The sequence below is a fragment of the Syngnathus scovelli genome, chromosome 13, assembly GCF_024217435.2.
Source record: "Syngnathus scovelli strain Florida chromosome 13, RoL_Ssco_1.2, whole genome shotgun sequence".
Classification (NCBI taxonomy): Eukaryota; Metazoa; Chordata; class Actinopteri; order Syngnathiformes; family Syngnathidae; genus Syngnathus; species Syngnathus scovelli.
Window position 1 is genome coordinate 13147163 of NC_090859.1, and position 13871 is coordinate 13161033.

At 40.7% G+C, this 13871-nt stretch overlaps 2 protein-coding genes across 3 annotated transcripts in view; both read right to left on the minus strand.

Moving 5' to 3' along the window:
* ppp1r3c2a (protein phosphatase 1 regulatory subunit 3C2, duplicate a) overlaps positions 1 to 6485 on the minus strand; it is a 46744-nt gene extending 40259 nt beyond the window's left edge. Inside the window, exon 1 of the mRNA XM_068652728.1 lies at positions 6241 to 6485. The gene's annotated coding sequence lies outside the window, so the exon portion shown is untranslated. The remainder of the gene's footprint in view (positions 1 to 6240) is intronic.
* Positions 6486 to 7280: 795 nt separating this feature from the next.
* The window catches only part of LOC125979660 (leucine-rich repeat transmembrane neuronal protein 4), a 42547-nt gene continuing 35956 nt past the window's right edge, over positions 7281 to 13871 (minus strand). Inside the window, exon 3 of one of the 2 annotated variants that reach the window (XM_049738105.2) lies at positions 7281 to 11846. In XM_049738105.2, coding sequence (XP_049594062.1) covers positions 11523 to 11846 — 324 coding nt within the window. In that variant the 3' untranslated portion in view covers positions 7281 to 11522. The remainder of the gene's footprint in view (positions 11847 to 13871) is intronic. The other variant, XR_007485374.2, reaches the window with a different exon arrangement.

Consider the following 13871-nt stretch of genomic DNA (forward strand, 5'->3'; position numbering starts at 1 on the left):
TCCCATCATCGGGGATTAGTGGGTTGCATGGGGGACCATTACAGTATGTAATCTCAATTTTATTGCTGTGAAGACACTGTTATTTTACATTTATAAAATAACTCAAAAAGCCTTCAGATTTATTGCACATTGAAAAAAATATGACAGCAAAAGAAATGAAGATAAACAAAATATTTGTCCCAAATGGGAGGTTTTATAATGTTTCAATAGCAAAAGTGGATACAGGAAATTGGCCACTTTTATAGAATCTTCTCTAGCGGACTGAAAAGATTTTTTTTCTCCTCTGCATGTGAATGTGAACACATTTTTATCAATATTATAAAAATGAGAAAAATGTTTCTTTTCTCTAATATTATTCAGCCAAACATTGCTGAATGAGCAATGAGTCACAAGGCTAGTTTGAAGTCAATTTATCCTGAGAGCTTTTTCACAAGTTGCATTTTTCTCTCGCTTTCTTTTTTTAATTTTTTAAAATAGCCTCATATTTTGCTTTTTGACTAACTCCTAACCTCACAGGCCACCAAGGGCATGGATGTCACTTTTTTTTTTCTCCTCCATACAAGACCACATCGGCTTACATTTGTTGACGAAGTTTGGCGATGTTTAAAAAAAACTGTGTGACGCATGCTGTCAATAATTAAAAACAGTTATTTATTTTTTATTCAGGGCTACAAAATGCCACAGTGACAATATATTAACAATTAAAAAATATATATTTCAAATTGTCAACACGTGATTACAGTGTGACTTCCATCCTCCTTTTAAACGCGAGTGAATTACATATTGCGCAACTGCTTTGCAATAAATTCAAGGTTAAACGCCCCCATTTGTGCCTTGCAGGATACACAAAAACACTTAGCGGCAAAAGCTGCTGGCCTTCCGGCGAGAGAGACAGAGAGATGAGCATTTTACCAACTCCTGACTAATCCCGTTCTTGAATTATGATACGCCATAGAAGCAAGCATGATACACTCGGTGTAATTCCAGAGGTGACTATGTGTCTTGTCATGTTAACAACACAAAGGCCAGTCTCCTCTCTGACGAAGCACGTAACCTCGGGAATCGTCCCTTAGCTGTGGAGTCATCTCGTGTTAAGTCACCCCAACTTTGGCTTTAGGACTAATGTATTGGATAAACGACGCTCCCGTCTGTCCTGGAGGTAGCGTGAGGTCATGATATTGTCTGGAGAGGCCCCGTGGTCATGTCAACACGATGACTTCAGGCCTTTCTGCTACACTCTGGAAACAGTTGGCTTTCAGGTGCTTCAATTCTTCTTCCTTGTCTCCATCTTCTCATTAAGCAGCCTCCGGGGACAAGCTTCTGGGCAGCTCCTATCTTGGCCCACAATGATAATGTTGATCCTTCAGGCTTACAGCCAAACTCAGAGAACTTTCTATAATTAGAAAGACCACCATAGGCAATATCTGCAATCATATTCCCAACATAGAAATGGGGAAAATAAAGCTGAGCAAAGATAGGAGGGGGATATTCAAGCTTAGTGGTTAGCATCGGGCAAAATCATTTCAGAATAATGAGAACTGATAGATTCTAGCTTTAAGGGGTGGAAGACTATATTGCCGTTGACTTCCACGCCATTATATAGTTCATTTGCCATGTGTCAAATCGTCACATAATGAGAATTTGCCTGTATGTTGCGGTGTTAGCGTCATAAAAATAAAATAATTCATAATAAAAGGTTTTTCTTCACACCATCTCAACTGAATGGCCATGGTACTGCTACTTCTGGTGTGTCCACTTTTATATATTTTTTAAGATGGATAAACTGTTCATTCAACTCTCTCAGCTCGTCAGTACAGCACTAATATCGTCGTGTTTTGCAGAGGATAAAGAATATATGATTGTGAGTACTTCCAATGTCACTATTTTTGGCCACCCACATTAATCAGGGGAAAAAATTGAAGAAAAAAACTAATAATGAAGGTCATGAACTGACATTATGCGCAAAGGCCTTCTAGGGCACCACAGCAACCCGTTAAATAGAATTTACAATATAGAAAGACAATATTTCAGGGGCAAAAGTCAAGGCTTTGGCAGGAAGGAACCGCATTTCACCGAGCGCTGCGCAACTTTGACAGGTGAACGTGACTGTCAGGGACAAGCAAAGATTGATGGAATCTTTTTCCCCTTGGCTCAGCAGTCTCTGATCTTTGCAGCGTAAGAGAGGAAGTGGGAAAGAAGGCAGAGTGATAGATAGGAATTCATGTTATTTATTTCCCAGAGTTAGTCTATCACACACGCGCTGAAAGACGCTAAGCGACTGACCCAACAGACCTCCCTTCCTTCGCCGGCTTCTTGTTTGTCATTGATGTTAGCTTTGGGGGATTTATATATTTATTTAGTAATACTCCATCGACTCAAATATACAAATATCGGGGCGATGTGGAGTTATTGTTTACGTCTTTGCTAGGGCTATATTGTCATTGTTTTCCTTCTAAAGTTTCAGTATAGTGTTTATGAATGGATCAGGGTGGGAATTGCGATGTGTTCATCTTATTGCAAGCCCACAAAATAAAAGTTCGTGTAGCAAAGTGTGCTAGGTGCAATTCGTCACACAAAGTCTTTGACGCACTTTGGTGAAGCCAATCTTCAACCTCCAACCGGCACTACACATCATATACCGTATTTTCCGCACTATAAGGCGCACCGGATTATAAGGCGCAGTCGACTTTTGAGAAAATTGGAGGTTTTTAGGTGTGCCTTATAGTGCGGAAAATACGGTATTAACAATTATCAATTTCTGCCATAACATTTCCGCAGCATGTTACATGAGAGATTTGTGTCTTTATTTTCAAATCCTTGCCAGGTTAATTCTAAATAAGACCACCAGCTGTGATGAGCTGATCTTTTTTTTTTTCCCATTCATGTCCTCCAATCCCAACACGCATTATTCATCTCATGTGTGCACCCATAGCATGTAAGCAGCAAGAATTCCCCATAAGGGAGTATTTTGTTGAAATGCAAATGTGCCTTCTCTAATCCATGTTGTTTTGAAAATTCTTCAACTCAACCCAGCACCTCGCTCAACCATCTTTCATCACACTAAACAAAAGCTTTGCACATGATTCACGGCTGCAAGATTCTTGAAGCACTGCTGGGAAGCAAATTAGATGCCAGGAAAATGGAGTCACCAATAATCAATTTGCCATGCATATTCACACAGTAAGATGCCTTCAAATAAATCAGAATAAAATGTCAAGGCATGCTAAGTCCTTGAGGTAAACAAAAAGTTGATGAAATAAAGTTACTTGGCTTTGGTATACACCAACAGTAGATATAAGATTAAATAAATGCGACTATAATGAAAATGAACTCCTCATCTCTCATTTTTCAAGGCCTCCCTTTCTATCATTACCTTTCAATTCATTTGATAACATTTCAACTTGGCCTCGTCTCCTCTGCACTCTTTTCTCAACATAAATTATAGTATTTCTCTGTAGAGATGGCAAATGAATATCAAATGTTAGCATGTGAATTGAAATACAAATCCCCAAAGCAGTCAGCTGTTAATGTAAATCAAAATTTTTTTGCATACCTCAGCAAATTATGGGATAATGCTTTCCTAATAAACCCCGATTTGACGACTGACTGGACAAATTTACCACGAAATCGTTCTACCGTCATTTGATGAAGCGCCTTAACACATTTGTGTCGCTTGTCGAACATTCCGCTTGTTTATAATCCACTTGCTCGGTTGCCTCCTTTATCAAACGTTAACGGCAACCAACAGGACATCATTTAATTTGCTTTACTTCCAAAGCGACAGAAAACAACGACAATTTGTTGCTATTTCCCTCGGTGTCCTAACTCAGCAGGTGTTGCTTCATGTTGGCAGCTTCAAAACTTCCGAAAAGAAAAGCACCAGACAGAAGGCGGCGGAAAAAAGAAACACATTGCACCGATTTGAACTCGTTCCATTCATCCGAGTTCACCGAGGCTTAACAAGAGGGACACCTTTGAGGAATCTTTTAAAACATCCCGATTGGAAATGACAAGTCTAGTGGCGCGTTCAGGCCTGCAGGGGAGATCAAAGAGTTGGCGCACCATGAGACAAGTCGCTATGGATCGGAAACAAACTGATAGCCTCTCACCTCGATTAATTAACACCTGTTTTGTACTAATTAGCTCAATCCATTGACATAGCAGAAAACTGCATACAATTTACAACGTGGTGTTGGACCCGGAGTGATGTCCCGTGACTCTGTTCTGTCTTTTGGACACAAACAGGTGTTCGACTTGCTCTCACGACAGCATGCCAACGTTCAAGTTCGGCGGGGGAGGATTAAACGGCATCATGACGTACTGATGTTGATGGTTTGTTAATTATTTTTTAGCATGACTGGAAATTCCTGTGTGTCCTCTCTGCATCCATTGCAGCCTGGTCATCCTAGAAGAAGGGTTCCTCCCATCTGTGGTGTCTTCTCAAGGTTTCTCATTTCCCCTAGTTGGGGTTTTGAGTTTAAGATCAGGGGATGTTTGAGAATATTTGTCTTTTTTCACACGTCCTGAGTGTTGTTGGTCACCTAAATGTTGAACAGAGGCTGTGATTTACCGAAGTTCCTTCTTTGGCACGCTCAAACATGGCGAATAAAAATTCTTGAATCTTGGCTTAGAAAAATGCTCACTGTCAAGTCCAGCGACGACAAATCCAGGTCGAGAAAGTCAAAATCCAACCACAGTTTGGGTTTAGCCACAAGTGCTAGGTCAAATCCAGGTCAAGAAAACAAAAAACCCAGCCAAAGCTTGGTTTTAGCCACAGGTGCTAAATGAGGTCACAAACTCTGCCAAAATTTGGCTTTAGCCACAGATGCTAAACTTGTTTACTCGGTTGATTAGAAACTGGAAGGGTTTCGACTTTCTGGACCAGGATTTGACATCTCTGGATCCGCAATCACAGATCATTTAGTGAAAAAAAAATCTGTTTATCTCACAAAAACCCGCACGAAGCCAACTGCAGTCCGTCAAGAGTTAATATTTATCAAGTAATAGAGATTGACAGAATATTTTCTCAACTGTCCCCTAAAGATTCCTTCTGATCTGTTGTTTCAGGTGATGTTTGAGATAATAAAGTCAAAGGAAAAAGGACAGTCAGTTCTGTTGGCTGATGACAGGCGGTAATTAAGACACTGATTCTGTAATTAAGCAGCGGCAGGTATCTTGTGCATGGAATGCTTAATTTCCTTCCCCACAGTCAATTTCCTCCCCCTACCTCTTGTACTTTCCTGTGATTGAGGCAGCGTGATACAAAAAAGATTCTTGGCACAGGTGATCAACCTTCAAAACGGGGCTCCGCTCCCCCCCAATGTCATGGAAGCATTGTGTTAAAGCCTCCATGCAGATTGAAATGCGTTCCACCATCTTTTGAAATCATTTTGTAAAACAAAAAACTCCTTAACGAGGTTCAGTTTGAGTTTTGCAGCTTTTTTTTAAATGGTGGTGAAAACGGGATCTCGTTCGTCTCGAGAGGCTTGACTCAGTTTTTTGTGAGTTAGCAAGAGCCTTCATGCAAACAAGAACTTTACCAAAAATAACAGTCGGCAAACTTTCAAAGACAAGTTCTTCAATGGATCTATTTCTTGCATTGAGCTCATGTATTTCTGGAAAACCCGTTTTTTTTTTTTTTCTCCCCCAACGGTAAGATGAGAGGAAACGGAAACATGGACATCAGGAGGACAATTGGGGAAGGGAATTCTTTCGAGATATCTCCAAGATTTTTGCCTTATAATGTGAACTGTATGCTATTTATTTTTCATCAAGACGTAGATGACACTTCACAAAAGAATTCGGAATGTTTTACACATCAATGAAACCTGATTTTTCGCTCTCTCAGCATCGGCCTAAATACCCACGAGAAAAGCAAAAGTGGAACCCCGACAGCCTAGTGACACACTTTCAAATGTTGATCAAAGGGAAAGATTTAAATGTATTAATGATATTAAATGTGCATGCGGCAATTCAACTCGTAACTATATATTTACAAATTTTGCTTCCGTCATTCACGTCCTTGAAAGAAGGCTTATTAGCATATCAGACAATTTGAATACAAATGAATGATTTATATAGATATGTGTGAATGTCAAGCATAAAAAGGAATGAAGAAATATGAGCCCAGCCTCATTTTAAAGCTGACCTCTGACACGTGGCTTTTAAAAATTCACTTCTCATTGCAATTCAGCAAACTTAATTAGAAATCAAGGTCATACTGCACATATATATATATACCTTAAAGCAGCTATAGGAGACTCTTGCTTTGTCTTGACGCTAAAGGGCACGGGCGGAGACAGGTGGAAAAATGATTGATAACAGTTCATTTAAAAAAAAAAAAAGGGCTGGTTTGCTGGAGGATTTTGTCGGAGAACTAAAATTCTCCAGTGCAAAACAGATTACTAACACTGGGTAAAAAAAATAAAAATACCAGATTGTGCTGTACTACCAACCAAAATGAAATCATCTCGCCAAATCTTGCCCGCTTGCTTGCAGGTCTTTTATAGAGAAGCCGATTGCTCAATGAAGCCTGGTGTGCCTTGTCAGCTTGCGGCCGCGCCCACATGCCTGACTTGCCAGGAGGAAAAAAAAAAAAAAAAAAAAAAAAAAAGACCTGCCATGCACACAAGAGTAACACAACCATGACAAACTCATTTTACTTTGGAGCCTTTGCCATACGTGCTACACAACACGCAAAGGAAGGTCATACAAAAGTTTAACACACAAAGGCTGATATGAAGCGTAAAATGCAAACTATTTTTAAATCTTGACTGCTCCTTTTCGGGTCAAACGGGAAGGCACGGTGCAAAGTGTCAAAGGAAAAGCGCCGAAGGGAAAGCCTCTCTTCGGCCATCCATTGAGAGCAACAAATGTGGAAGAAATGTTCTTTTTATGCCGTATCTGGACTAAAAAATACGAGATTGAAAAGGCGGTGTAGGTTCTCTGAGGACATCTCAAACACGTTTGGTTGCCTTCCGATAAAAATCAATTAGTTTTGGTTTTATATGCAAGTCGGTGAATATTTTAGTTGTGTAACCTGAACAGATGCGAAGCAGCAAAGACACAAAAACTTCATATTGTTTGGTTGTGTAGTTTTGTTGAGGAGCCCGGGGGCAATGGCTCAGCATGTAGCATAGCACAGTTTGTCATGGAAATAACGACAATTACAGCACGGAATGACAAAAACAAGATTTACCTTCCCTAAAATGGAAAACAGCAAATAAACCCTTGACACATAAAAATGCATAATTATACATTGGCGAAAGAAAACACCACAGTTTCCATCTCATATGTTTATTTTTTTTTTTTAATCATCATCAAAATTTTTACAAAACATTTTCTGACAATAATTTACTCAAAGAGCCATATGTTTGCACTTGGACCAGATCTCCACAAAAAAATGCTTTAGGTCTGAGTACAATAAAAGCAAAAAAAAGTCCAAATGAGAGTGGAAAAAAACCAAAAACAAAGCAACTACCAAAGAAAACAATGCAGCACATATTTACACCCTACGGAAATTGACGCTCTGCAGAAATTAGATGGGAGGGAGACAGCGGGGGATTCCGTTGTTTTGCACATTTACAGTAGGAGGCTTGGAAATAAAGGGAAAGTGCTTTAAGCTTGCATGAGAACAAAGACGTCTTCCAATATTGCTTTCTGTCAGCTCCCCTCTGCTTTCCCTTTCCACTGCCACCACACATCAAATCCAGGAATAAAAATCCCGCTTATTTAAATTCAAACCTCACCATCTTAGGTGACATCACATTAAATACAATTAGGGGCGTAAACGGGTTCTGTCAGGCAAATGAAAAAGTGTCTCCCCCCCCCCCCGGCAAAGGTTAATGACCACGTCTTGCTGTTCCGTGTGCCCCCTGACATGAGCAATGGCAGAAAAACAGTGTCGGGACAATATGAGTCACAGGTTAAAGACCTCGTGCTAATGTGGAACAGCATCGGACAATAACAATCAATGGGGAGCGGGCGGGAGTGAGCATGAGCGCTAGTGACATTGGCCAAAAGGGATGGAGAGATGATGTAGGCCCATGCAGAGAATATCTATCTGATAATATTCATCAAATACGACGAAAATAAAATGAGGAAAAAGACCCCAGTGTGGGAAAAGTGAAGCATTGGTTGGTGGATGAGAAAGCAGAGCAGGAAAAGCTGCAAATCCGTATTTGACTGAGGAATTAATTTCTCAAATCTATTTATTAGGTAATGGATTAGAAATTACTGAAGCGTCAAAGATTGCCTTCGGTGAGCTCAAATTGATGGGCGCACCAAAAGCTGTAGTACGGTTAAGTATGATTAGAGTGCGTGCACTCCTTTAGTGCGGTAAACATTTTACAATAGATGCGAGCTTCTCTGCAATTGTTTGGATGTGAGCATGCATCTATTTAAATAGGTTGCGGAATGCAGGCAATTCAAAAATACGCTTCGTTCGCCGTACAGTAGGTGTGCTCAGCCGTGGGCCGACGCCAAGCAGTTTGTAACCTTTAAGTAGACTCGGAATAAACCTGTCTGGGTCGTTCAGGGATGTAACAAAAGCTTTCATTGTGACAAAAGAAATGGACTTGCACTTATCCATTTGTCCACCGGAATTTACAGTGTTTCTTGTTTACCCTCTGATCTGCTGCATTTAGTTCTTGCTGGGAAGCAAAGATGAAAAACAAAAGATGAGAGAAAATAAATAAATAAATAAATAAAATATATTAAAAAAAGAAAAAAATCCCCAGCATGAATGTGGGAAGCCTGCTGTTGAATTCCAAACTACCAAAATTGGACGGAAGAAAATAAAACCAATTGGAGTTGCGGGCTCCAGCATTTTAACTTCAGCTCCAACATGCATCATTAAGCATGCGGCGCTTTTTGCATCCCACTCCTCAATGGTGACCGAAAATGGACGATAAGAAAACAAAATAAAAAATAATTACTCCCAGGAAGACTGTGCAAATTTCTAACGTCTATGAAGAGAACGGCACGGATGTAGCAATTAAATTTATGTGCAGATACGAGCGTACGAACAAGGACGGAATTATTGGTATTCTAGAAGCAAAAACACAACAATGGTCACTTAGATCACTTGGCACTGAAAAGAATGGCAATGCATAAAACATGACTAGAAAATAAATAATTAAAAGCAGTCATTGCTTTATTTTAGTGGCCCCGACAATTATTCAACAGAAAGATAGAGAAAAAAAAAAAGATGGTGCCCTCGAAAGGTTCTTGTTTGGTACCATGGTGTGAACATGGACCAAAGAAAGCTAAGGAGAGAAAGACAATATAAACATTCCTTACCTGTCAGTAAATGTTGATTTATTAATTTAGAATTGTCACCGTATGCATTTTTGCATGAATAAAACACTAAGCACCTTAAAATCATTTTTGCATTACTGTCCAATGAAACAAGACAAAAACAAATCCGGGAAATTTAGCGTTGGGGATTTACGGACAATTGCTGGTCAAAACACTACAAAAACTAACCTGGAGAACACTGCAGCCTTTTTTTTTTTTTTTTTGGTTACCATGCTGACGTTTAGCTCAGAACAAAATGCTGGCAAAGCATGGCCGCTAACATTACCGCAGAGCAATTCAAAGTGATACCGCAATTCCAACCACTAAGGTCCAGTATGTGACAAGCTAAGCCAAACAGTGAGTACTACCTCGGAGCAGGTCCTCGAAAACAATCCAGCTCCCAACTATCGACAGATATGTCCTGCACGGTCAATTTCCACTAACAAGGTATTAGCATGCACAGATAACTCGTTAATCAGGTATCTCCAGGTCAAGAGCAAGGCAGACAGTATATACTGCATGGACAAAAATGGACAGAATTGAAAACGGGCCCTTATTTTAAATATATCGCTTTTACAAAGGAAACTCCACCAGCACTAAGAAGCAATTGGACTAAGCGCATTTTTAATGCAATGTACTGTACATTATTTTTTTGTTGCATTGCCAAGTTCTTGTGAATGTTTCGGGGGTTTGTTAAAACGCAAAAGAATGACATGAAAAAAAAAATATTGAGTCGCTGCATATGGCCACTGAGATGAGACACATGGTCACAATGGGGCTCTGAAACTTTCTTCCATCGTGTAGCTTTGGGAGATGATCGGATGATGGAAACCACTTTGGGTTTGAATACGGGAGCAAATAGAAAAATATGAATCACTGAAACCAGTTTGAAGTTTATAACACATAAGGCTCCTCTTTTTGTTCACGTTTCAGCAGAAAGTCATATTTTCTTGCCATCTTTAAAAGATTTTTCTATTTACATGATAAATAAGTTCTATTTGATTTTCACCTCGGCTATAGAATGTCTTGACATCATCATTGCACACCGCAAAAAAAAAAAAAGGGTCTCTTTTGTTCATGACAACCGACGAAAAGAAAAGATAAATAATTACCCAGGTTCTTATCTTGATGACCAGTCCATGTGGAAAATGTTGGTCAAATTTGTTCAGTTAAACGTTCCGATCCTTTCGGGGTCGATCGTCACTTGCATGTGGAAATAAAAGGATCCCTGTGCATTGCTTGCTTTGAGTCTTTCTGTAAGCCAGTCAATTGCAATGCTTGGCGTGTTTGCCCAAAAGTTTACAGAGAGCCGTGATGTCACGCATGGGACAAGAGGGAGATGTCGGGCATTATTCCCAATTCAGCCCAGCGGGTTCATCCTCAGGCCGAGCCGGCGTCAACGTGATGATTCAACATGTCCCCCACGAGGCTTCGCTCTGTTGTGGGCAGCGATGTCGGGGAGATGATGCTCTCCTGATTTTCCTCATGTGATCCGACGTGATTCCAAATGGGGCAGTGAGAGTGGTCAGTGGACCTCTTCAAGGGTAGAGTATGTACAATACATTATTTTGCTTTTAGTTTTGGTAAATTGAGTGTATGAATTTCTGCTCGTCTTTTAAAAGATAACAATGGAGCATGCCCGGTTTGGAGTTCGAGGACCGACTCAATTATCTCATCACAATTCCAATTTGTTCGAAACAAAACCTCAGACATTGAGTATCTAAGAATGGACGTTATTAAATACGCTTGATATTTAAGAATGCCCACAATTAATATCCAGTTCAATGGAAAAACAAATCTTTGGTTTGATATGTGTATTGATGTTATTAATTAGATTCCAAATCCAAAATTAAAAGTCAAAGCAAATACAGTTGAAGTATTTTTTGTAATCTTTTGCTGAATGTAAATTATCCACGCAATCACAGTTAAACACCCTGTTCTTCAAAAAATCATTTTGTGTGAGCCCTCCTTTCCGTCCCAATACATGCGCTGGCAGAAATTTCCAAAAGCACAACCCATGTTGTCGAAATAGTGAAATAAATATAAATAAAATTCCATTTTACATCTCTGCCCATTCCGTAAAAAAGAAAAAAATCCACGTCTGTATTTGCTCAGATTGTGTGTGTTGATACCAAAACATTTCGGCATACTCGTGATCCAAACCCAAGGTCGATAACCAGCTCAGCTGCCCCATTATTTCCAAGTCACAATTCATCACCGGCTCACTAGCGTCCAAATTTAAGCGTGCCGGTGCGCTCGGAGGGAAGTCCGCCGGCGCCGGGACCTTCGGCGGTCGGCCTGAGCGCCGACGGAGGAGGAGAACGAGGCCCCGGTACAGAGGGCCCGATGACGGCGGCGGTGGGCACGGCCGGGAGCGCCACTGTCTGTATAGTCCCCCTCTCGCAAGGCCCCAGGTCTTCCAGGCCCTCAAGACCTTGAGGGGGGCCCTCGTAGCCCATGTTTAGCCGCAGGGGTTGGTGGGCTTGGCAGTAGTCTACAATCGGCTGCTCGTATCGGTAGAAGGTCAGTGCGCCCATCTGATGAGGAACCTGTTGCGAGAAGAGAAACAGATTATTGGAAATTTGAAGAACAGTTTGGACATGTTTGATGTGCTTTTGTGGGTTAAATCCTCCAGCCCAATTGGCAGTATGTGTCATGTCACATCTGGCCACGTAGTTGAGAGTGTGACCTCACTTTGTCCCCAACCTCAACACCATGCCAAACAATCACATGGGACACTTTTGACAACTCATCCTTGGTAATTTTCCAGTGCATAATAAGCTCTGCTAAAAAATTTTTTATAATAATAATATATTGTACCAGGCAAAGGTGGCAGATGACTTGGATCAGAAAAACATTATCAAATATGTGCACACAGGCAACAAAAATCAGCGGAAGATCCTTCCACATGGATTTTAAAAAGTAGACTCCCGTATTTTCCACACTATAAGGCGCACCGGAGTATAAGGCGCACCTTCAATGAATGGCCCATTTAAAAACTTTGTCCATATACAAGATATATACATTTGGCCCACGGGCCGGACTTTGGACACACCTGCTGTAGTGGCTCAATATTGATCCATATATAAGGCGCACCTGATTATAAGGCGCACTGTCGGCTTTTGAGAAAATTGGAGGTTTTTAGGTGCAACTTATAGTGCGGAAAATACGGTACCCGAATCTCAGGGAGCACAGAAACAAAATCTAGATTGGAGTAGGAATGCAGTAGCAAGACAATAAATAAAATCATTCTAGACAGTTCTAGGAACTCACCAAAATAAAACATCGCTTGTATCCTCAATCATGCTGATTATGCCGACATGATGCAGTTGGTTCAGGAATTACCCCAGACCACTGCTCTCTATGCCAAAGCCTTCGCAGAAAGCATCTGCAACATTAGGTCTGTTTTAAATAAAAACGGTTACTCCTAGCCTCAAGCTAGAGCATAACATGATTATCTCAAGTCGTGCCGCACTATAATTCTACAATTGTGCAACACTGCAGTGATGTAATGTTATAAAACAGCCACCGCGAGCTAGTGTCTGGTTGGCTTTTAAGAAGGATAGCAGACCTCGTCTTTCTGTCAAGCGAGAATCTCCTTAACCATCACCTCTCTTGCTTCCTCAACCTCCTTCTTCCTCCTCAAATGATCTCCATTAAGTGGAGCTGACTCATTACATTATAGCCACTCAGTGGATTACTCTCATGATTTCGCTCTCAGTTTAAACCCTTCACCAACTTGGCCTCAGCGGCCACGCCGCCACCTCAGCTGCCGTTACACGCACGCACGTACGCACGTACGTCGTGGTCCACCTCGCTCACGGCTCCCTGCCCAGTGCATTGAATTAATTAACTGATATTAACTCCAAAGCGTCTCGGTGGACGCTATCAAAGTGCCAGGTCATTAATTCGCCCTTGTGCGGAATAAGTCCAAAAATGGCTACAAAGGCACATGTAAATATATTTTGATGAAACTTATAATTGTTCTGTCCTTGTCCTTCAAGCATGAAGATTTTTTTTTTATACTGACAATCAGATGTGGAAATGAATGTTGAGTTCAATGGCAAAATATTTAAAAAATATTTTTTCAAGAAGTCATCGTTTTTGCGTCAAACTTCCCACACAGACTTAGTTGCATTATGTATGAGAGAATTGTTTGGCCGAGTTTTTCGATTGCTTACTGTGCACGTCGCGAGTTATTTCCATAAAGGCGCAAAAATAACGGAACCACACGCGCTGCGGCGCTGTACGCATATTTTGATCCTTTGGATGCTTGCCACCAATATTTGCGCTTCTCCTCACAATGACTGGCAACCCGCCTCCACCTGGATCCTGCCTCTGTATACCTTTGGTGACCTTCAGTCCCAAAGCTCTGAAACAATCGGTCTCAAAGGCATCCAACTATATTTATATAGTAGCTATATTTTCTGTCAGGGAATATTTTGTTGGTAAATATCAGCAAGACTGGAGTATATAACAATGAGCGCCAATTACATGCTGGGCTTCAAAATAATGCAAACGGCAGCATAACAACAACCTGAGTATAATAGAAAATAATAAATAGCTGTTTTTTT